Source organism: Lepidochelys kempii, chromosome 3 (assembly GCF_965140265.1).
Source record: "Lepidochelys kempii isolate rLepKem1 chromosome 3, rLepKem1.hap2, whole genome shotgun sequence".
Classification (NCBI taxonomy): Eukaryota; Metazoa; Chordata; order Testudines; family Cheloniidae; genus Lepidochelys; species Lepidochelys kempii.
Genome location: NC_133258.1, coordinates 167895443 through 167918672, shown reverse-complemented (window position 1 = coordinate 167918672; position 23230 = coordinate 167895443). Strand labels below are relative to the sequence as shown.

Sequence of the window (23230 nt, the reverse complement as noted above, 5' to 3'; positions counted from 1 at the left end):
TTAATTCACTTTCCAATCAAACTATTTGTAATTTTTATAAGGGAACTTATTGTACTAAACAATTCTGGTTTAACTGAGGCATCTTTGAGTGAATGTTTATTAACTAATCAAAAGTGAACTTGCTATTGCCTAATCAAAAGTGTTAGTGGCTCTTTAAATCCTTTATATTTGGACAGAATCACTTTAGTCCTTTGAAATCAATTGGTTATTAGAACCTGTGGGGTACCATTGGCCATATAGGAAGGTGTGTTTGCTGCTCAACTCACTAGCAAAATGCCTCAAGGAAGATAGTGAAAATTAAAAATGATCTATTACATTGAAATAATTGTTAAAGCTGTAGGGCCAATCCTGAATTTGTTACTCAGTTAAAACTACCAATTAGTTCAGTGGAAGTTTTGCCAGAGTATAAGGACTTCAGGATTTGGCCCATAATGATTAGGCCTCGAGTCTGAATGCTTATCTGCCATCATTACATTGCATTTTCCAGTGTGAGTTGTAAAAATGTTACTGCAACAACAGCTTCTCTGTATTTTTGGAGTGTTAACTCTGTTAACCTTGTCTTTCTTTTCATTTCTTGTCAGGATCGTTTTTTCTCACCGAGAATTTGTCGTCGACTTCACGCTGCCCTGGCAGCTGTTTCCACTTCAATGTTGATTTTATCCAATCTAGTGTTTCTCGGAGGAAATCAAGTTGGGAAAATCTACTGGAACAGGATCTTTGTGGAAGGCAAGTTATTTTGACATGCTGTAGGTGATAAGGCTTTCAAATGTTTCTTTGGGATTGCAAGGCCAGATTGTCATCTCAATTCCCCTGTGAAAAGCTGAAGTAATTCTCTTGTCAGTGTAACAGAGATCAGAATCTGGCCCACTGAATCTAAATAACATAAGTGGATTGGTAGTTGTTCTCCTTCACGTAGGGTATCAGTCCTCCTCGACCATCAGGGGTTGAAGGAGATAGTTCCCCTATCCGGGTGCCAGGCTTGCCTAGAAGTGAATTGACACTAATGAACAAATAGGCAGGGCATGATCATTTGGCCAGGCTGGAAGTTTTTTTCCCCAACTTTAACATTAACATATCACATACATCAGTACAAACACTATCCAACCAAATCCAGTGCAGTGCATGCTCTCTATGAAAGGAACCCCATGAACAAAGTGAGATCAAGGCTCTGTAGCCAGCTAGTGCTACCAGACAGTCAGAGCTGAGCAGTGATAATCAGATGCCTCTGTGGTAGATCTGCCTGGCTGGGTGTCCTGCTGATATTTATAAAGGGATAATTCTTCTTGTGAGGGAAGTATCCACAGGTTCCTACACTCATAAGCTCCTCAGTGAGAGCATTTATGTCTCCTGCTTCTCTGGAACTTGTACAAAATGGCTTCTCCCTGTGCTGTTTTCTCCTGCCCTTCTTTTACCTTAGCTTAGGGCCCAGCTTAGTTCAAAGAGCCCACTTAGGAATCATCCTAACAGAATGAACGTTTTCAGGGGTTGTATGATGTTCAGTGAATGTCTCTCTATAAAGGCAACCAAAAAAGAAATTAATCCACAAAGCTTAAACTCAATCAAATTGCATGAAGATAGGTAAATTTCTTCTTTGAGATGAGTGTCCCTGTGGGTGCTCCACTCCAGGTGTTGGTGCGTCCCTGTGCCTTCACTCAGAGATTTTTACAGCAATACTCGTACCGGGCACGCACGCGCAGAGCCTGCCCCCCGGCTCTGAGTGTACCTTAATAGTACACGTGCATGACTGGTCTCCTCAGTTCCTTCTCTACCATCCCCAACCTGAGTATAAGGACTTCAGGATTTGGCCCATAATGATTAGGCCTCGAGTCTGAATGCTCAGCAGACTCGTTAGAGAATTTCTTCTCTCCCTTGTTCAACTTCTTTCCCCACTTCGTTTAGCTTACCAGTAATAGTTAGGTTCCCTTTTTCCTTTCTCTTCTCTTTTTAAAAAAAAACAAAACTTTGTTCCTGTCAGCGCAGCCTCTTCTGACATGCCTTCTCCAGGTTTTAAGCACTGCTCTAACTGTAATGATGCCATCCCTCTTTCAGTTGGCCATTCTAAATGTATTAAATGTTTGGGGGAGTCCCACCTTCCCCAAAAATGTGCCCACTGCAGCATGTTGAAATCCAGGGCACGCAAAGACAGGGAGCTGCGGCTAAAATGGCTGCTGCTGCAAAAATCTCTCGGACCAGCCTCAGACCCGGGCTCTGACTCTGCTGTACACTGCAGCCCCCCTGCTTCAAAGAGACTGAAGAAAACTTCAAAAAAACATCAGTCTCTCTCACCCGCAAAAGGTATTCGCAGGGACAAGCCTTCTCCGAGGCTTCTTCCCTCCCTGTGCTCCCCCGGATGAGTTCCTTTGATGCCCTGGATTCCTCCGGCGCCGTGTGGAAGTCACCTGCGGCTGCGGCGGTCACACTAACCTCTGGTGCCGAGGCTTCAGGCTTTCAGTTGCCTACCTCTCACATGGCACTGTTCAGCACCGCAACGGAAGCGGTGCCGACGCATACTAGCCTGCCTGACCCCCCCGCAGACTCCTCTCACTCTCCTGGCACCATCAGCCTTTGACCTAGCCAGCAGTGACAGAACACTTGGGGCACCGGTGCAGAGGAATCCCTCCTCGCAACCAATTCCTCTCGCTCAGCCCTCCCCTCACAGAGGCACTGCGGCACCGCCTTTCACACACTCAAGGGACCTCCTGGTGTCCCCTATCTTGCAGTCACCCCTACTTAACACCTGCTTCTCTCTGGACCCTCAGGCAAGGTCCACACCACTTTCCTCCAGTGATGAGGAATCTGGGCAGCAGGGAGAATTTTCACCTTATCAGATCTCCCATCCACAGACCCCAGTCAAGAGAGGTCATAGAAAAGCTGCCTCATCCTACTCCAAGGGTCCTGCCCCATGGTACGTGAACCCCTGGATGGCACCACCCATGCCCTTACCACCAGAGTGGCAATATTGGGCTCCATGGGCTCCTTATACTCAGGAGCACACTCATTATACCAAGGCAGCCAGGCGTGAGACCTGCTCAGTACCACCAGCTGATGACCCTGCCATTGACTCCAGACACCAGGCAGTCCTGTCACAACCACAAGAGCAAGCACAGCCTGCCTCTAACCCGCTAGAACCAGTTCTGCCTGATGAAGCATTTCTTCCTCCTCCCCCGACATCTTCGGACGACTTCTCAAAATTTCAAGACCTGTTTAAAAGAGCTGCCAATGACCTACGAATTACTCTGGAGGAAATTCCTGAACAGCAGCATGAGCTAACTGACATCCTGCAGCCCTCTTCTTCTTCTAGAATTACATGAAGGACTCCAGGGCAACTCTGCGGTCTCTAGGAATTCAAACTCCTATGACCAGAAGATGACAATATAGATATCAGCCTTACCAGTGACCACACTACCCCACATACAGCCAGCAATTCCATAGATCTCACGAACAACAGCAACGCCAGAGATCCAGGTACCAACGCCGCTGCCCCAACTCCTCGGCAGCGTCTCAACCCCCTCCAACCAATAAGCAAATTTGAAGCCTTGGTCGAGGGTATAGAAAACAATATTCCCACTTCAGCGCTTACACCACCTGCCCTATTTTTGGTCACCGCCTACGCCCATTCTCCCATCAATGGCGTGATATTACCATCGAAAAGTGGGCTTTGAAGGTCGTCACAGTTGGCGATTCTGTCCCTTTCGTCTCCCTGCCTCCCTCCCGCCCACCCTCCTCGTCCCTCTTCAGGGACCCCTCTCATGAGCAACTGCTCCTCAAAGAAGTACAACATCTTCGGTTTAGGGCAGTGGAAATCGTACCCGAACAACACAGAGGGAAAGTTTTCTACTCCCATTACTTCTTAACAGAAAAGAAAACTGGGGGATGGTGACCGATCCTCGACCTCAGGCAGCTAAACAAACGTATCAAAAAGCAAAAGTTCAAAATGGTTACCCTCACCACCATAATCCCAGCGCTGGAGCAGAGCAATTGGTTTTCAGCCCTCGACCTACAGGACGCCTATTTTCATGTGAATATTCACCCAGCCCACAGACATTTTCTTCGTTTTACCCTTGGTTCGACACATTTTCAATACAGAGTGTTGCCCTTCGGCCTATCGAACCCCCCTGAGTTTTTTCCAAACTTCTAGCTGTGGTTACTGCCCACCTCAGGAAACGGGGTTGTAATATTTCCTTACCTCAATGATTATCTCCTCAAAGCCTCAACACTCGACGAAGCTCTTCGATCCATGCAGCTACTGTCGCTTGCTTCCTTTCCCTTGGTCTGCAAATAAACAAAAACAAATCCACCTTATCTCCTACCCAAAAACTGGAGTTCATAGGAGTGCACCTTGATTCCCGAACGGGAATAACATCTCTCCCGCTTGATTGTTTCAACACTATAAAACTCCTGGTTACAAAACTTCGCAACAATCCCCAGGTCACTGCATGAGACTGCCTGCAAGTATTAGGCCACATGGCCTCGTGTACTTTTGTGGTCAAAAATGCACGCCTATACATGAGGTGCTTCCAAGCTTGGTTGGCCACAGTTTACAAACCAAATGTACACGCTCTAAACAAGCCTCTGTCCATACCCTTCAGAGTCAAAGACTCCCTCCGATGGTGGACAGTTCCCTCCAACCTCTGCTCAGGAGTCCCTTTTCTCCAGGACTCCACATCACTCACAATGACTACCGATGCATCCCTCATGGGATGGGGAGAGCACATGTCTCACCACATAGCCCAGGAGCTATGGTCTTCCACCGAAGCCTCCCTACACATAAATGTCCTAGAACTGGGAGCCATACACAATGCCGGCCGTCACTTCCTCCCATTTATTCAGAACCAACATGTTCGGATAATGGCAGACAACATCGCATGCTTGTTCTATGTCAACAGGCAGGGAGGGTCTTGATCTCACTTGCTTTGCACAGAAGCCATGAAGCTCTGGAACTGGTGCCTCACAAACAACATCCGGATATCAGCCGCCTATCTTCCCAGGGCCCTGAATACCACTGCGGACAAACTAAGCAGTTGTTTTCCCTGGGATCACGAATGGGAGATAAATGACACAATCATACGCAATATATTCCGTGTTTGGGACTATCCAACCCTGGACCTCTTTGCGACTGTGAAGAACAAGAAATGTCCCAAATTTTGCTCCAGAGTGGGATTGGGCAAACATTCCTTAGGAGATGCATTCCTGATCTCATGGGCTCAACACTTAATGTATGCTTTTCCCCCAATACCAGTTCTCTACAGAGTTCTGACAAAGATATGAACAGATTGTGCCACTGTAATTCTGATTGCCCCATCATGGCCCAGACAACTGTGGGTTCCATTCCTCACCAGAATGTCAATTCACTCACCGATTTCATTGCCCCTCACTCCGAAACTCCTATCGCAGCAACACGGCCGATTTCTTCACCCCAGCCTGTCCATGCTTCACCTCAAAGCTTGGTTCCTACATAGTTCTCCCAAAATGAACTAGCGTGCTCTGAGCAGGTTCAAAGAGTGCTGCTACATAGCAGAACACAATCTACTCACATCACCTATCTCAGAAAGTGGAAGTGATTCACACAATGGTGTTCAACTAAACAACTTCCTCCTACTTCTGCACCTCTTCTGCCCATACTTGACTACCTATTAGACCTTAAGCAATCTGGCCTTTCTTTCACCTCCATCAAGGTCCACTTAGCTGCTATTACAACTTTTCATGACAAGATCGACCATACCTCTGTTTTTGCTCATCCAATCGCCAAGTGTTTTCTCAATGGGCTCCAATCCCTATACCTGGACATTAAACCTCCTACCCCTCCATGGGACCTTCATTTAGTATTATCCTGCTTAACTCAACAACCATTTGAGCCCCTAGCCACTTGCTCCCTCTTATGCCTCTCCTCCCCTCTACTTCGGAGTTGGGGTAGCCTCCGTTGTAGAGAAGGAACTGAGGAGACCGGTCGCACAAGTGTACTATTAAGGTACACTCAGAGTCAGGGGCAGGCTCTGCGCGTGCGTGCCCGGTACAAGTACTGCTGTAAAAATCTCTGAGCGAAGGTGCAGGGACGCACCAACGCCTGGAGTGGAGCACCCACAGGGACACTCATCTCGAAGAACATCTGTTACTGCACAGGGTGAGTAACCTGCTCATTTTAGACTAAAATGTAGTGAAACATTGTTTGGTTTTTATTATTTTGTCAGCATTCACAAAGCAACAATGCATTGCAGCCTTGCTGTTTAGTATTTTCAAGGGAAAAGCTGAAAGTGTTCATTTACTATCTGATAAACTCTTGGTTTGTTTATTTTCTTGGTTAATGTAAATACAACTACAGAGGCAAGGAGGGTGAGGTAATGTATTTTATCGGATCACCTTCTGTTGGTGAAAGTCAAGCTTTTGAGCTACACAGAGCTCTTCTTCAGCTCGGAAGAAGAGTTCTGTGTAGCTCAAAAGCTTATTACCTCACCCACTTTGTGTCTTTAATATCCTGGGACCTACACGGCTACAACAATGCAAACAACAATGTAAGCACAGCTAAGGAAATACAACAAGAACTTTGAAAAAGGTAGAGTTTCTAGAAGTATTACTTATTGGTATATGAATATTATGAAGGTTTAGCAGTTTACACAAAGTTGTATTTTCATCTTCTGAAGCAATCATCATAACATATAATTGATTGTAGGTTGGTTTTTGTTGTTTCTTTTTGTTTATTATTAGTAAAGATTTTATCTTCTAGTCCTGTGGTTAATTATTGTGCCATTAGTTCAGGGGCGGGGTTCATCAGTACAGAACGAGATATTACAGAGGGTCTAGGTTTGGAATAACAAATTAGTGTAATCATTCAAAACTTTGTTCCATGTTAATTTAATCACATTATCTTTATTTTTAAGAAGCTGAAAACTTTGCTTAGCAGAGCTCACATGCTTCTGTTAGGAAATTCAGTGTCACATGTTTCATGTCCATATTCTGGTATCATGCACATGGCTATGAGTGTTTGCTACTACAGAGCACGTCTAAAAACTGACAAAGGTGGATAACAAACCAGAACCCGAAAGTGGTCTTAAATTTTGTTACCTTGCATTCTTTATCCATTCCCACATCTTCCTGCTACTGAACAAATGTCACGTGTTGCATCCTGCATTCTCCATTGCAAATCAAGATGAGCTATTCAGACTCTCATTGTTTAATTGTAAATAATTTAAATTGTTGTACTTATGGGAGACCTAACCATCTACAAATATTTTTAGGGTGTAGACTCTAAGAGTGAAGCAAAATAATTTAGATCCCACATGAAATCCATCCCTCAAAACGTTTAAATCAAGATTAAACAGAGCATTGTGGTATATGCTGTCAGGGTATTCTTGTGTCAGCCAAAAGGTGGACTAGGTGACCTGAAGGGTCTTTTTACTCTCTAATTTTTGTGATTAAATGTGTAAAGTGAAAGATTAAACACTGAATGTTTTTGACTTATTTGGAAAATTCCTTTTTTGTACATTTGTGTCCTGTACAATACCAGCAATGTGACGTTCACCTGTGTGGTTTTCTCTTTTGCCTTGTGGTGTTGATGAACTGTGGATGGAATGTGTTGTTGCTAGGACATTGAGAGGAGTCCAGTTTAAAATGGGAGGGGGTCCCAGTGGTCAAACAAACCTCATTTGGGATCTGTTTACAAAGGGGCTCAAGCCACCTGTCTTCCATTGTTTCCAAAGCTGTGCCCCTGCATGCAGCAGACAAAGCAGTAGTCTGGACATCAAGTTCCAGTACAAACTCAGCGTTTTTTTTTCTTATTGTTTTGTTTTGTTGTTGCTTAAGTCATCAAATTTACAGTAGTCAAGGAGTTAGACTTCAAAATCAAAATTGTTTGGTAGGCTTTCCTTTCAGATAGTAATGAATATTGCACAGCTGTCCAGGGAAGTATCCGATTTAGGAGAGCCCTAAGGGAGTGGGGATGAGGGAGTACACTTGTGTACACTGATGTGCTACTAAGACAGGCTGGATGAATCTCTAAACAGTTTTAATCAATAACTATTAGCTTTGGGTTGGAAAGAGAAAAAATGTTACATTAATTTGGGATGAAAAATGACACCAGAAGTCATCTGCACACTCTGTCACTCTTTAACCTCTACAAGAAATTCATCCCAGTTTGGAAAGCCCAAACAAGTCTTTGCACCATGTATACCATGAGGAGGGGCTGCACAGGAGAGGCTATGGAATATCTTCTTAGGCTAGGGCATCGCCACATTCCATGCAGTCTGTGGAGCAGGACTTTATAATAGGCCAGTGTGGATTTGGGGATGGGCTGGGGAGTCCATAGGTTCCATGACTGTAGTTCGTTACAACCCCTGTATAATGGTTGTGAGGGGGAGGGCGGGTAAAGAATGCTATTTTGGCCTGTGGTCTGAAATAGCAGCCGTAGAGAGGCTAGTTCTAGCCCTTCAACCTGTGCAGCAGTAGGAATGGTGAATTACCTACATCCTTCTCAGAATTTCTTGCCCAAATACCAAGTAGTCAGGCTTTGTGTATGTGCCTATATGGGCAGCGGGGAGCAGGCAGAAGGAGGCAGAGACATGAATCTGACTCCTGTTGTTTTCACGAGGTGATTGTTTGCAAAGTTATTCAAAATGTAAATGATGAACCTGAATGACTTAATAATACTATATATTTCAATGCAGATATTAAAGCTACAACTACAGGCTTTACTGAATTGTCAGGGCTGACAGGTAAAATAAATCTTGGAATGGCAAGATGTAAAAAACACCCACTGTGTGGCAATCTGTGATGATAACCTGTACTTATGGGTTTTATGCAGAACATCTAATCATGATGATCAGAATGCTACTTCAAAAAAATCTGAGTTTTGTTCTTAAATTACTTTCTAAAATAGACGAGTTAGTTTGCACGAAAGCTGCTGAACTGAAATATTCTATCCACAGAACAGGTACAGCATGAGCACTTGCAGTTCGGGCTTCCTCAGCGCTGCCCAACCAGTGGCACTTCAACCTTAAACTTGATGGAACACCAGTGATCTGTGAAGGCAGGTCACGAGCTGAGCCTATTCAACGCTGGTCTCTGTGCTGATATGCTGAAGCTGCCAAAATGGGTGATTTAGTGTCTACTGTGTTCCTGGGTGTGTGTTGTGGATGCTTGTTCTCTAGACACTGAATTGAGACTGCTACCTTAAGTTTTTGATTTTCATAGAAGTTGCATGGAAAATAAACCCATCTTTTACAGCTGTTTTGTGTGGGGAAAGCATTCCAAGCAAGACCTACAACATCCTTTTACAAAGTGACAATTTATCAGTGAAACTCGTAACTGTGTATGTGTGTGTGTGCACGTACACGTGTACAGTCAAATATTTTTGAATTGAATCCCTGAGATTTAAGGACTACTAGGCAGTAAGGCTTCAGTCCTGCAAAGAGAACCATGCATGTGGACGATCACTGAAGTCCCTGCAGCTCCCTGTGGGCAGAGGGGTCTGCCAATACATTTCTTCCCAGAATCAGGACCTAAAGTAGTACAGTTTCATTAAGAGTACACTAGAAATACTTTTTTAATGGACCCAATCCTGAAGTCCTCATTGGGCAAATTATCATTGTCTCTAATGGGAGTTTGCTGAAGTAAGCACTAATAATGGATTGAACCCAGGTCGCAGTGATTGGTGCTCTCAGCAACTCCCTGTATGGACAGGTGCCCTTATAAGTGAATAGCAAAGCTTATTTTAAAATTGCACGGGTAACAATACTGCTCCTACCTTCTTCCCCGTGCAGATGGAAGGCAAATTCAGTTCTCATCCAAATTTCTCTGATCATCAATAAGGCTACGTTTTAGTCACGGGTGTTTTTAGTAAAAGTCATGGACAGGTCATGGGCAGTAAACAACAATTCATGGCCAGTGACCTGTCCATGACTTGTACTGTATACCCCTAACTCAAACTTGGGCATTGTGGGGCAAGGGGCGGCCCAGGAGCATCACATGTGCTCTGAGGCCAGGGGTGCCACGGGTGCTCTGGGGGGCAGCCGAGGACTGCTGCTGGGGGAGGGTAGGCGAGCGGTGGCGTGTGGCCTGGGACCCTCGCTGCTGCTGGGGGCGGGGGGAGTTGGTAGTGCTGGCAGGCTCCCTACCTGGCTCTGCATGGCTCCACAGAAGCAGCGACATGTCCTTCGTCTCCTAGACAGAGGCACAACTAGGCAGCTCTGCGTGCTGCCCAGGCCCCAAGCGCCGGCTCCGCAGCTCCCATTGGCCAGGAACCACTGCCAATGGGAGCTGCAGGGGTGGTGCCTGTGGGCAGAGGCAGCGTGCAGAGCTGAACTGGCCACGCCTCTGCCTAGCCTGAGGGACATGTCACTGCTTTCGGGGAGCCCCCATCGAGGTAAACACCACCCAGAGCCGTCACCCTTTCCCATGCCACAACCCCCAGCCCTGAGCCCCCTTCCACACCCAAACTCCTGCTGGTGGGGCGGGAGGGTGCGGTGGCTCAAGACTGCCCCAGCAGTGGTTGGTGCTGCTGGCCCAGGGGCTGCCCGAGCTGTTCAGGCGGCCCCTGGGTCCAGGGCCAGCCCACAACATTTTGGCACCTGAGGCAGGGAGCTCAAATGATGCCCCCATGCCCCCTCGCTTGGGACAAAACTTTGAAAGGTTTCAATTCTACCTTCTTCCTGTTCCATTCCTCTCATGGTACTGCTCTGCTATCCACCCCAATAAAGGAGAACTAACAACTTAAAATGCCTTGTTCAAAAATTTTAACACTTAACTTTCAAACACCTGAAGAGCAAATGTAACTTTTCTAGTCTGCATAGTAAACACTGGCATTTTTATCTGTTTGAATAATCAAAGTGATGTTTTCCGTGCCTTCTTGGTTGCAAAGATTTGAACTGCTTCCTGCTGAAGGTCCACAGTCTGGGCCAGCTCATGCTCTATTGAGGTGGTTGCAAGACCAACCAGCCTCTTCTGTGTCATTGTGGAGCGTAGATGCGTTTTTATTAACTTCAGCTTGGAGAAGCTGCGTTCTCCACTGGCAACTGTCACAGGAAGTGTTAGAAGTATGCACAGAGCAACAAAAGCATTTGGAAAGAGGGAGGTCATCTTATTTGTGCACATATATTCCAGAACAGCCTTTGGAGTTGATCCTGCTAAAATGTATCTTGAAACGGCTTTCAGTTCATCACCTAAATCACTCGCATCAATAACGTGCATGTCATCATGTGTCAACACTGTCTCTAGTGCCCTGCATTGCTGGTGTAGGTCTTCTTCAGGTAAAGTGAGGAGTTTGGAATATCATACAACATCCCAAATATACTACTGTGTTGCTTGAGCTGCATGAAACGTTCTTCAACTGACTGTATTGCACAGTCTAGCACCTGGTTAAAGAATTCAACTTTGAATTGTTGTTTGAGGTCTCTTATGGGATTATCCTGTGCTTCGTAATCAAAATGTCGTCTTCTTCGGTGACTCTTGTATTCTTGAATGGGTGGGAAAATAGCTTCAGTGTGAAGTTCCTCTGCCAACTTCTGTGCACTCTTCAGAATGTTTTGAAATCCCTCATCTGACCGGTAAGACTGTAGGTATGACTTTGCTTTGTCCGGTTGTTCCATTGCTCCAGATATATCAAGGTCAACACCTTGGAGTCTCTTGCTTACAATATTTATTTCAAACAGTATGTCATGCCACAACCCTAAGCCACACAGAAATTTGAAGTTATGTATGTTTCTGGTGATTCCATTTCCCATAACAGTTCCTGTCATAGCATTATCCTCCATAATGGCAACTATGGCATCATCTATCTTCCCAATTTGGTGTTTGATAGGCTTTATTGCCTCCACTCGACTTTCCCATCGTGTAGCACTCAGTGGTTTCAGTGTCAGAGAGGATGTTCCCAGATGTTGTTTCAAAATTTGCCATTGATGAGTTGATGCAGAGAAAAATACATAGATGCTTTGAATTACATTAAAAAATTCAGCAGCCTCACTAGAAGCTGATGCTACATCACTGACCACCAAGTTCAATGAATGAGAACTGCATGGGACAAAAAAAGCTCGAGGGTTTAACTCTCGGATCCGTGTCTGCACTCCTCTGTTCTTTCCTCTCATGTTGGCACCATTATCGTAGCCCAGACCTCTCATGTCAGCTATCGCAATTCCCATATCTTCCAGCTTTTTAAGAAGCACATTTGTCATACCAGCTTCTGTAGTATCATCAATGTCAATAGATGCTATAAAATGCTCTCTGACAGTCACCATTGCAGGGACATTTTCACAAGGTTCTGTTGTTGTTACAAAATGCACCATTAAAGTCATTTGTTCCGTATGGCTGATGTCAGGTGTGCAGTCCAGAATAACAGAGTAATATCTTGCTGACTTCAGATCTGCCACAGTCTTCTGTTTGACTTTTGTTGCCAGTAACTGTCTGATCTCATTTTGAATTGTTTTTCCAAGGTAGAGGTGTGTGTACATTTCTTGGGTGGTGACTCTTCTTAGATGCTCCTGGAGTACAGCATCAAACTCAGCCATCAGCTCCACAATTTTAAGCGAGTTTCCATTTTTTGGCACATACAGCTGATCTGAAGTGCCATGCAGTGCTAGGTTTTGGGTAGCAAGCATTCTCACAATGGCAATGAGCCTTTTCAGAACATTTTGCCAGTAAAGAGACTCTGCTGCGATCTTCTCTTGATGCTGATCATCTATGGCAGCCTTTAACCTTAGTCTCATCTCAAGCTCTTTCCACCTATGGAATGATCTCTGGTGATTTCCTGCTGTCATAAATATAAAGGGAAGGGTAAACCCCTTTGAAATCCCTCCTGGCCAGGGGAAAGCTCCTCTCACCTGTAAAGGGTTAAGAAGCTAAAGGTAACCTCGCTGGCACCTGACCAAAATGACCAATGAGGAGACAAGATACTTTCAAAAGCTGGGAGGAGGGAGAGAAACAAAGGGTTTGTGTGTCTGTCTGTAGTCGTCTTGGCCAGGGACAGAACAGGAATGGAGCCTTAGAACTTTTAGTAAGTAATCTAGCTAGGTATGTGTTAGATTATGATTTCTTTAAATGGCTGAGAAAAGAATTGTGCTGAATAGAATAACTATTTCTGTCTGTGTATCTTTTTTGTAACTTAAGGTTTTGCCTAGAGGGGTTCTCTATGTTTTTGAATCTAATTACCCTGTAAGATATCTACCATCCTGATTTTACAGGGGGGATTTCTTTATTTCTATTTACTTCTATTTTTTATTAAAAGTCTTCTTGTAAAACACTGAATGCTTTTTCATTGTTCTCAGATCCAAGGGTTTGGGTCTGTGGTCACCTATGCAAATTGGTGAGGCTTTTTATCCAACATTTCCCAGGAAAGGGGGAGTGCAAGTGTTGGGAGGATTGTTCATTGTTCTTAAGATCCAAGGGTCTGGGTCTGTAGTCACCTAGGCGAATTGGTGAGGCTTTTTACCAAACCTTGTCCAGGAAGTAGGGTGCAAGGTTTTGGGAAGTATTTTGGGGGGAAGGACGCGTCCAAACAGCTCTTCCCCAGTAACCAGTATTAGTTTGGTGGTGGTAGCGGCCATTCCAAGGATAACGGGGGTAATATTTTGTACCTTGGGGAAGTTTTGACCTAAGCTGGTAAAGATAAGCTTAGGAGGTTTTTCATGCAGGTCCCCACATCTGTACCCTAGAGTTCAGAGTGGGGGAGGAACCTTGACATGGTGGCGCAGCGGTGGGATTAACCTGAAATCATTTTGAGATCCAGTTGAGATTTTTTGAACTAGAAATACAGATTTTAAAAAGGAATTTTTAGGAAGTCCAGAAGGCAGCTTTGAAACTGAAAGCAGCTTGGTTTCTCTCTGCTTTGTGGCCAAGCAGAGACAAAAGGGGATTATCTTGTGAATTGCAGGTTTCATTTGCCTGGAGGCAGGGTACTTAACTCCTGCAGGGAAATTCACAGTCTTCCAACCCAGAGGTTTGTTTTTTTTTTTCTTTTCTTCCTAAAAGTAAATAGGGGGTGTGTGCTCTACCCATTTGCCTGGAGACAAAAGTGGCAGGGTTTTTTTTAGGATTTTGATTTTTTTTTTTTGTTTTACAAGGAGCACAGGTTTGAAAAGAAATTTTTTTTTTTTCTTCGTTGGGCTGGGTAAGCAGGTTTCCAAGTAGTTGGAGGTTTTTTGCTTTAATTTGGGCCCAGAGCAGAGACAAGGGAATTGTCTTTTTCTGTAGGCTGACAATCACTATCAGAGAATAGGTATTCTATTCCAGCACAGCAAAATTTTACAGCCAAGTTTTGTTTGTTTATTTCTAAACCTCAGGTGTAAAGTTAGTTAAAAACAGAGAGGTTAGAATGACCAAATCCTCAGCTCGACTACAGCTGGAATTAGCCAAATTTCAGGCTGAGGAAAAACAAAGGGAACATGAAAGACAGATAGAACTCATGCGGCTGGAGAAGGAGGTACAGGAGGCTGCCCACAAGAGGGAAATGGAGGCAAGGAAGCATGTGGAGGAGGAGAAGGAAAAAGAGAGGAAGCATGTGGAGGAGATGGAGAGGATAAAGGCCCAGCAGAATATACCAACAAACCCTAGCAATCCTTCTCCAGGTACCACTTCCCATCCCAGAAAGTTCCCCACCTACAAGGCAGGTGATGATACTGAGGCCTTCTTAGAAAACTTCGAAAGGGCCTGCCTTGGGTACAGCATCTCTACTGACCAATACATGGTAGAGCTGAGGCCGCAGCTCAGTGGACCCTTAGCTGAGGTAGCAGCTGAAATGCCTAAAGAACACATGAACAAGTATGAACTGTTTAAATCCAAGGCGAGAGTCAGAATGGGGATAACACCCGAGCAGTCTCGTCGGAGGTTCAGAGCCCTAAGGTGGAAACCAGACATGTCATTTACCCGACATGCCTACCACATTGTGAAACATTGGGATGCCTGGATATCAGGAGCAAGTGTTGAATCTCCAGTAAATTTGCCCTTCCTAATGCAAATGGAACAATTCTTAGAGGGTGTTCCTGAGGAAATAGAAAGATACATCCTAGATGGGAAACCCAAAACTGTAATCGAGGCAGGAGAGATTGGAGCCAGATGGGTGGAGGTGGCAGAGAAGAAGAAAACTGGTCGCAGTTGGAGCGGAGACCAGAAGGGACCACCCCAGACCACACCCTATTACCGGGGGCCGCCCAAAGCCCCACCTACCTCCCAAAGAACCCTCCAGACCCCTTATCGTCCCACCACCCCGTTCTCCAGCAACCCTCCTCGTCCCAGTGACCCGTCAGCTGGACGATGTTTTAAGTGTAACGAGCTGGGGCATGTAAAGGCCAACTGCCCCAAGAACCCCAACAGATTACAGTTCATTGCACCGGAATCACACCAGAGGTCCACAGGCCCAGATACCTCCCAGATACCCTTGGAGCGGAGGGAAGCTGTGAGTGTGGGCGGGAAGAAGGTCACCGCGTGGAGGGACACCGGAGCACAAGTGTCAGCTATCCATGCTTCCTTAGTGGACCCCAATTTAATCAACCCAGAGATCCAAGTGACGATTCAACCCTTCAAGTCCAACTCTTTCAATTTGCCTACAGCCAAGTTGCCTGTCCAGTACAAGGGCTGGTCAGGAATGTGGACTTTTGCAGTCTATGATGATTATCCCATCCCCATGCTGTTGGGGGAAGACTTGGCCAATCATGTGAAGCAGGCCAAGAGGGTGGGAATGGTCACCCGCAACCAGGCTAAACAAGCCGTGAGGCCTAGCTCTGTTCCGGAAACTTCTATCAGGACCCAGTCAGAGGTGATGGACCTGGACCCCAGGCCAATGTCTGCAACAGCAGTAGTGGATCCAGTCCCAGAGACCCAGACGGAACCAGTCCCAGAACCGGAACCAGCCGAACAACCAACACCAGACCCCGTGTCAGCACTGAATCCAGTACTTGCAACCTCAACACCAGAGGGCCCCACCGAACCTGAACTGGCAGCAGCCGATAACCCTACACAAGAGGCTCAGCCGGAGCCTGAATCCCAACATAGTGCACCAGCGGAGAGCGGTTCACAGTCAACAGAAACAGCTCCATCCCCTATATCGCTTCCAGAGGGACCAAGCCTAGGTCCACAATCCCATGAGGAACTGATGTCTCCAGCATCAAGGGAACAGTTCCAGACCGAACAGGAAGCAGATGAAAGCCTCCAGAGAGCTTGGACGGCGGCACGGAGCAACCCACCGCCTCTCAGCTCTTCTAATCGATCCAGGTTTGTTGTAGAAAGAGGACTTTTATACAAGGAAACTCTTTCTGGGGGACACCAGGAAGACTGGCATCCTCAGAGACAGTTGGTAGTTCCAACTAAATACCGGGCCAAGCTCTTGAGCTTAGCCCATGATCACCCTAGTGGCCATGCTGGGGTGAACAGGACCAAAGACCGTTTGGGGGGGTCATTCCACTGGGAGGGAATGGGCAAGGATGTTTCTACCTATGTCCAGTCTTGTGAGGTGTGCCAAAGAGTGGGAAAACCCCAAGACCAGGTCAAAGCTCCTCTCCAGCCACTCCCCATCATTGAAGTTCCATTTCAGCGAGTAGCTGTGGATATTCTGGGTCCTTTTCCGAAAAAGACACCCAGAGGAAAGCAGTACATACTGACTTTCATGGATTTTGCCACCCGATGGCCGGAAGCAGTAGCTCTAAGCAACACCAGGGCTAAAAGTGTGTGCCAGGCACTAGCAGACATTTTTGCCAGGGTAGGTTGGCCCTCCGACATCCTCACAGATGCAGGGACTAATTTCCTGGCAGGAACTATGAAAAACCTTTGGGAAGCTCATGGGGTAAATCACTTGGTTGCCACTCCTTACCATCATCAAACAAATGGCATGGTGGAGAAGTTTAATGGAACTTTGGGGGCCATGATACGTAAATTCGTAAATGAGCACTCCAATGATTGGGACCTAGTATTGCAGCAGTTGCTCTTTGCCTACAGAGCTGTACCACATCCCAGTTTAGGGTTTTCCCCATTTGAACTTGTATATGGCCGTGAGGTTAAGGGGCCATTGCAGTTGGTGAAGCAGCAATGGGAGGGATTTACACCTTCTCCAGGAACTAACATTCTGGACTTTGTAACCAACCTACAAAACACCCTCCGAACCTCTTTAGCCCTTGCTAGAGAAAACTTACAGGATGCTCAAAAAGAGCAAAAAGCCTGGTATGATAAACATGCCAGAGAGCGTTCCTTCAAAGTAGGAGACCAGGTCATGGTCTTAAAGGCGCTCCAGGCCCATAAAATGGAAGCATCGTGGGAAGGGCCATTCGTGGTCCAGGAGCGCCTGGGAGCTGTTAATTATCTCATAGCATTCCCCACCTCCAACCGAAAGCCTAAGGTGTACCATATTAATTCTCTAAAGCCCTTTTATTCCAGAGAATTAAAGGTTTGTCAGTTTACAGCCCAGGGAGGAGACGACGCTGAGTGGCCTGAAGGTGTTTACTACGAAGGGAAATGTGCTGGTGGTGTGGAAGAGGTGAACCTCTCCATGACCCTTGGGCGTATGCAGCGACAGCAGATCCAGGAGCTGTGCACTAGCTACGCGCCAACGTTCTTAGCCACCCCAGGACTGACTGAACGGGCATACCACTCCATTGACACAGGTAATGCTCACCCAATTAGGGTCCACCCTTACCGGGTGTCTCCTCAAGCTAAAACTGCTATAGAACGGGAGATCCAGGATATGTTACAGATGGGTGTAATCCGCCCCTCTGAAAGTGCATGGGCATCTCCAGTGGTTCTAGTTCCCAAACCAGATGGGGAAATACGTTTTTGCGTGGACTACCGTAAGCTAAATGCTGTAACTCGCCCAGACAACTATCCCATGCCACGCACAGATGAACTATTAGAGAAACTGGGAAGGGCCCAGTTCATCTCTACCTTGGACTTAACCAAGGGGTACTGGCAGGTACCGCTAGATGAATCTGCCAAGGAAAGGTCAGCCTTCATCACACATCTCGGGCTGTATGAATTTAATGTACTCCCTTTCGGGCTGCGAAATGCACCCGCCACTTTCCAAAGACTTGTAGATGGTCTCCTAGCGGGATTAGGAGAATATGCAGTCGCCTACCTTGACGATGTGGCCATATTTTCGGATTCCTGGGCAGACCACCTGGAACATCTACAAAAAGTCCTTGAGCGCATAAGGGAGGCAGGACTAACTGTTAAGGCTAAGAAGTGTCAAATAGGCCTAAACAGAGTGACTTACCTTGGACACCAGGTGGGTCAAGGAACTATCAGCCCCCTACAGGCCAAAGTGGATGCTATCCAAAAGTGGCCTGTCCCAAAGTCAAAGAAACAGGTTCAATCCTTCTTAGGCTTGGCCGGTTATTACAGACGATTTGTACCGCACTACAGCCAAATCGCTGCCCCACTGACAGACCTAACCAAAAAGAAACAGCCAAATGCTGTTCAGTGGACCGGAAGGTGTCAGAAGGCCTTTAACAAGCTTAAAGCGACACTCATGTCTGACCCTGTACTAAGGGCCCCAGACTTTGACAAACCGTTCCTAGTGCATCCGAGCGTGGTGTGGGAGCAGTTTTAATGCAGAAAGGACCTGATCAAGAATTCCACCCTGTAGTGTTTCTCAGCAAAAAACTGTCTGAGAGGGAAAGCAACTGGTCAGTCACTGAAAAAGAATGTTATGCCATTGTCTACGCTCTGGAAAAGCTACGCCCATATGTTTGGGGACGGCGTTTCCACCTGCAAACCGACCATGCTGCACTAAAGTGGCTTCACACCGTCAAAGAAACTAACAGAAAACTTCTTCGGTGGAGTTTAGCTCTCCAAGATTTTGATTTCGACATCCAACACATCTCAGGAGCTTCTAACAAAGTGGCTGATGCACTCTCCCGTGAAAGTTTCCCAGAATCAACTGGTTAAAATCGTCCTTGAGATGCGGAAAATATTGTTAGTCTTTATGTACTTGGTAGTATATTTAGAGATGCATGTGTCTTATTAACTCTGTTTTCCTAGAGCTCCAGGAAGAAATCCCAGCCAGTGTTTCACCCTAGCTGAGATTTGGGGGGCGTGTCATAAATATAAAGGGAAGGGTAAACCCCTTTGAAATCCCTCCTGGCCAGGGGAAAGCTCCTCTCACCTGTAAAGGGTTAAGAAGCTAAAGGTAACCTCGCTGGCACCTGACCAAAATGACCAATGAGGAGACAAGATACTTTCAAAAGCTGGGAGGAGGGAGAGAAACAAAGGGTTTGTGTGTCTGTCTGTAGTCGTCTTGGCCAGGGACAGAACAGGAATGGAGCCTTAGAACTTTTAGTAAGTAATCTAGCTAGGTATGTGTTAGATTATGATTTCTTTAAATGGCTGAGAAAAGAATTGTGCTGAATAGAATAACTATTTCTGTCTGTGTATCTTTTTTGTAACTTAAGGTTTTGCCTAGAGGGGTTCTCTATGTTTTTGAATCTAATTACCCTGTAAGATATCTACCATCCTGATTTTACAGGGGGGATTTCTTTATTTCTATTTACTTCTATTTTTTATTAAAAGTCTTCTTGTAAAACACTGAATGCTTTTTCATTGTTCTCAGATCCAAGGGTTTGGGTCTGTGGTCACCTATGCAAATTGGTGAGGCTTTTTATCCAACATTTCCCAGGAAAGGGGGAGTGCAAGTGTTGGGAGGATTGTTCATTGTTCTTAAGATCCAAGGGTCTGGGTCTGTAGTCACCTAGGCGAATTGGTGAGGCTTTTTACCAAACCTTGTCCAGGAAGTAGGGTGCAAGGTTTTGGGAAGTATTTTGGGGGGAAGGACGCGTCCAAACAGCTCTTCCCCAGTAACCAGTATTAGTTTGGTGGTGGTAGCGGCCATTCCAAGGATAACGGGGGTAATATTTTGTACCTTGGGGAAGTTTTGACCTAAGCTGGTAAAGATAAGCTTAGGAGGTTTTTCATGCAGGTCCCCACATCTGTACCCTAGAGTTCAGAGTGGGGGAGGAACCTTGACACCTGCCTTCTCATGGCATGCCAGATTTCTAGCCAGATTTTTCCAGTCCTTTTTTCCGGGAGAACCCAATGTGGCTGGAACATTAGACTGGAAGAGTTTGCAACAAAAACAGTATGTAGCATTCTGGGTTTTTTGAGTACATAAGCTATGGTTTCTCCACTTTGTCACCATTGGGGATTTCACGCGAGTAATGTGTTGGATGGAAACTTCTATTTTCATTGTCTTTGGGGAACATGACATTTTTCACTTGCTGTGGCCCATGCAGTACTAGGAAGTCCCTCAGACTACTGCTGAAGTGGGTCCACAGTCCTGAATCATCTAGACTTAAGGAACTAAACTCAGCAGCAGCTGTTTCTTGCGCCTCCACCATACTCTTCTCTGATCTACACTTTTCTTCAGGAATGTGCATGGTTCCATCCATTTGAGATGGAGATATGGATGCTGCAGCAGCTGCCAGGTCACCTGCACTCTGACTAACTGGAAGATCAGGCATCTCCTTACCACTCACATCCTCAGTGGGGCCAGAAGGCTCACCGTGAACATGTGTGTCTGTGTATCTCAGGAGAGCTCCTTCCTGCCTAGATAGAAAAGCTTCCTTTGCTTTCTTTCTTTTTCTGAATGCTGCCCCAGAGGGGCATTTTCTTCTTTCACTCAAGACTGCTGTTCTGTGCTGTTCTGTGGCTCTCAACACTCAATTGAAGGGGACAAATAAGCACGCTGGTAGCAGGGCCTGAGTGAGGGAAGAGATCAGCGTCTTAGGGGCCTAACTGGCTCCTACTACTTCAGTTGACTGCATGTTCTCCTCAAGTGGGTTCAGGGAAGCAGCAGGAAACAGGAAGTTCCTGAGAGGCTGGTGTTAATCAGTCCAGGTTCCTGGGGGTGCTAGAGCGGTACATAAGAGGCTCCTCCTCCTCCTCTTTCCCTGCAGCTCCTGCTGCTTTCTGTTATTCCCTCTCACCTTTTCTCCTGCCTGCCTGTTATGTCTCTTGTGCCCTCCTTCCTCCAACACAGCACTCCACCATCTCTGTGCATCTAGAGCAGAGAGAATACATATGCACCAGCAGCAGACACAATTTTCTACACTCTGGGTCCTTAACAACCCCCTCCCCCCCCGCCGCCCAGTCTAGCACCTGAGGCGGTGCCTCAGTTCGCCTCATAGTAAGGCCAGCCCTGCCTGGGTCAGCTGCACCAGCTGCTGCAGAAGTCACGGCTGTCTCGAAAAGTCATGGAATCCATGACTTTTGTGACCTCCGTGACAGACTCACAGCCTTAATCATCAATTCCTTCTTTTACAGCAAAATCAGTAAAGCATATGTCCATATGTACCTGGTCTTAAGTCAAATACAAAACCAGTCTTTCGACTAGTCTTTTGAATGGCAGTAATCAGCTTTAGAAGTGAACAACTAACTATACAATAGCAGTTATTATAAATAAATTATGAGGAAAGTAAAGGGTTTGGTCATTTTGGCAAGAAATATGGGCACTAGGTACAGAAGCCTGTTTTACTAACTGGTACAGTTGTGAATTTTCCTGTTGTCATATAACCATAGTACTGTTTCCTGGGGTTCTTAGCCATTAGACAAGGAATTTTCAGCACAGCATATTTTCCCATTTTGCATTTTACTTCAAATGAATTAGGGGATACATTATTGCATGTTAATCAACAGGTTTCGTTAGCATTTTATAATTTTTTTTTTGCAGTTGTAAATAACAATCTATTGTGAAAAATACTCGAGAAACACTAAAAAGAAGACATAGCTTAACTGGGATGGTGGTACAATAATTTTAAATGTTTCATGAGCCAGTGTTTGCTGGGATCCTGAAATATTTGCTCGGTTTCACATTTGCTAGTTTTCTTTAGCATTAAGTAGGATAGAACATGTGGTGACATGTAAGAATATTTAATTAGTCACATTTCTGATGCAAGTTAAAACTGTTGTACTGTACAAAACCAAACCTGATTTCTCAATGGCTGATGCATGTTTGTTGGTTGGGAATGGAGATGCCTTCATCTAAAGAGAAACAGACTAAACAATTCCTCTTTTTGCTAGTTTTTAAATAAGACCATGTATAAACCCTTTCAGAATTCCGCTGTTCACTGAAGTTACAGGGCAAAAACCTTGCTGCCCCTGCATGGGTGCACTGGGAAACAGGGTATAGGGAGATTCTTCCAGAGCCTCTTACCAGTGCAGGAGTCAGGCAAAATATAGACTGGATATGCCCAGTCAGGTTACAAATGAGTCTAAGTCCTCACCACAACTTCTGTGCCTGCTGGTGATCTGGCAGCTTGCACCATGGGCAGTGCACACTGCATCTTTCTGCACCACGTGTGCTACATGCCCTCCCAGTGCACCCTGATTCATTTTGCCATTGTCTGGCTTGTGTAGATGGAATGCCTTCAAGCTGCTCCACACTTTTGCACCACCCTCATCCCATAGTGTTTCTCACAGGAGCAAGGTTCCAAGCTGGTGGGCAGCGAGTAGTTTCTAGTCTACAGCCATGCAAGCATTCGTTAGACAAAATGACAGCTGCTACAACATTTGATGCAATAAAAGCACACATTAGTATGGAAGGTTGTCACAGGACAGATACTTCTTGCTTTGAAAAACTTTTGAGTCTCTGCCTCAATGTTTATTTTCAGTAAATGCTGGCTGACTTGATATTTGTCTAGCAGCAGGAGACCATCATCCTGTGACAACATGAAATTCAAATGACATTATTTCTTAATTACATTAAATCATAGCACTGAAAATTATCCTCACAGCCTATATTTATTTCATTTTATGGAAATTGTGTGATGAATTAATCTCATTTTGAGGGGACTCGCTGAACACCATGATCATTCAGGGCTCGATCCTCCCTGTGGGAGTTTTGCCATTTGCTTCAGTGGCAGCACAATATGGTCTTTCCTTCTACAGAAAATCGCTTGATTGTTAGTGGTTGATCCTCCTTTCTTTGTGCATCAAAAATAATCATTTACATAGCATGAATTACTATTTATTCTTCATATAGCATCGCTGATCTGCATGGGACTTTAGAGGCAAATATAGAGGGCAACTCCCTGCCACAAGAAGATTACAAACTATGGGCTGAATCCCGTAAGGTGCTCAGTATCCACTGAGATGTGTTGAGGATCATAAACTCTCATTCACTTCAGTAAGGCTTGAGGATGCTCAGTACTTTCTAGGATCAGGCCCTATATAAACACCTTTATCAACATGTGGATAGGGTTAGGTGGTAGGGAAGGCATGAATGTGTAAATCTTTGGAAGTACTGTACAGTCCCGTTTATCCAAATGGCTGGGGG

At 45.6% G+C, this 23230-nt stretch overlaps 1 protein-coding gene across 10 annotated transcripts in view; it reads left to right on the top strand.

Moving 5' to 3' along the window:
- The window catches only part of HHAT (hedgehog acyltransferase), a 334554-nt gene that overhangs the window by 220694 nt on the left and 90630 nt on the right, over window positions 1-23230 (top strand). For all 10 annotated transcript variants that reach the window (XM_073339002.1, XM_073339001.1, XM_073338997.1 and 7 more), the window contains one exon: window positions 582-726. In XM_073339002.1, the coding sequence (XP_073195103.1) occupies window positions 582-726 (145 nt within the window). The remainder of the gene's footprint in view (window positions 1-581; window positions 727-23230) is intronic.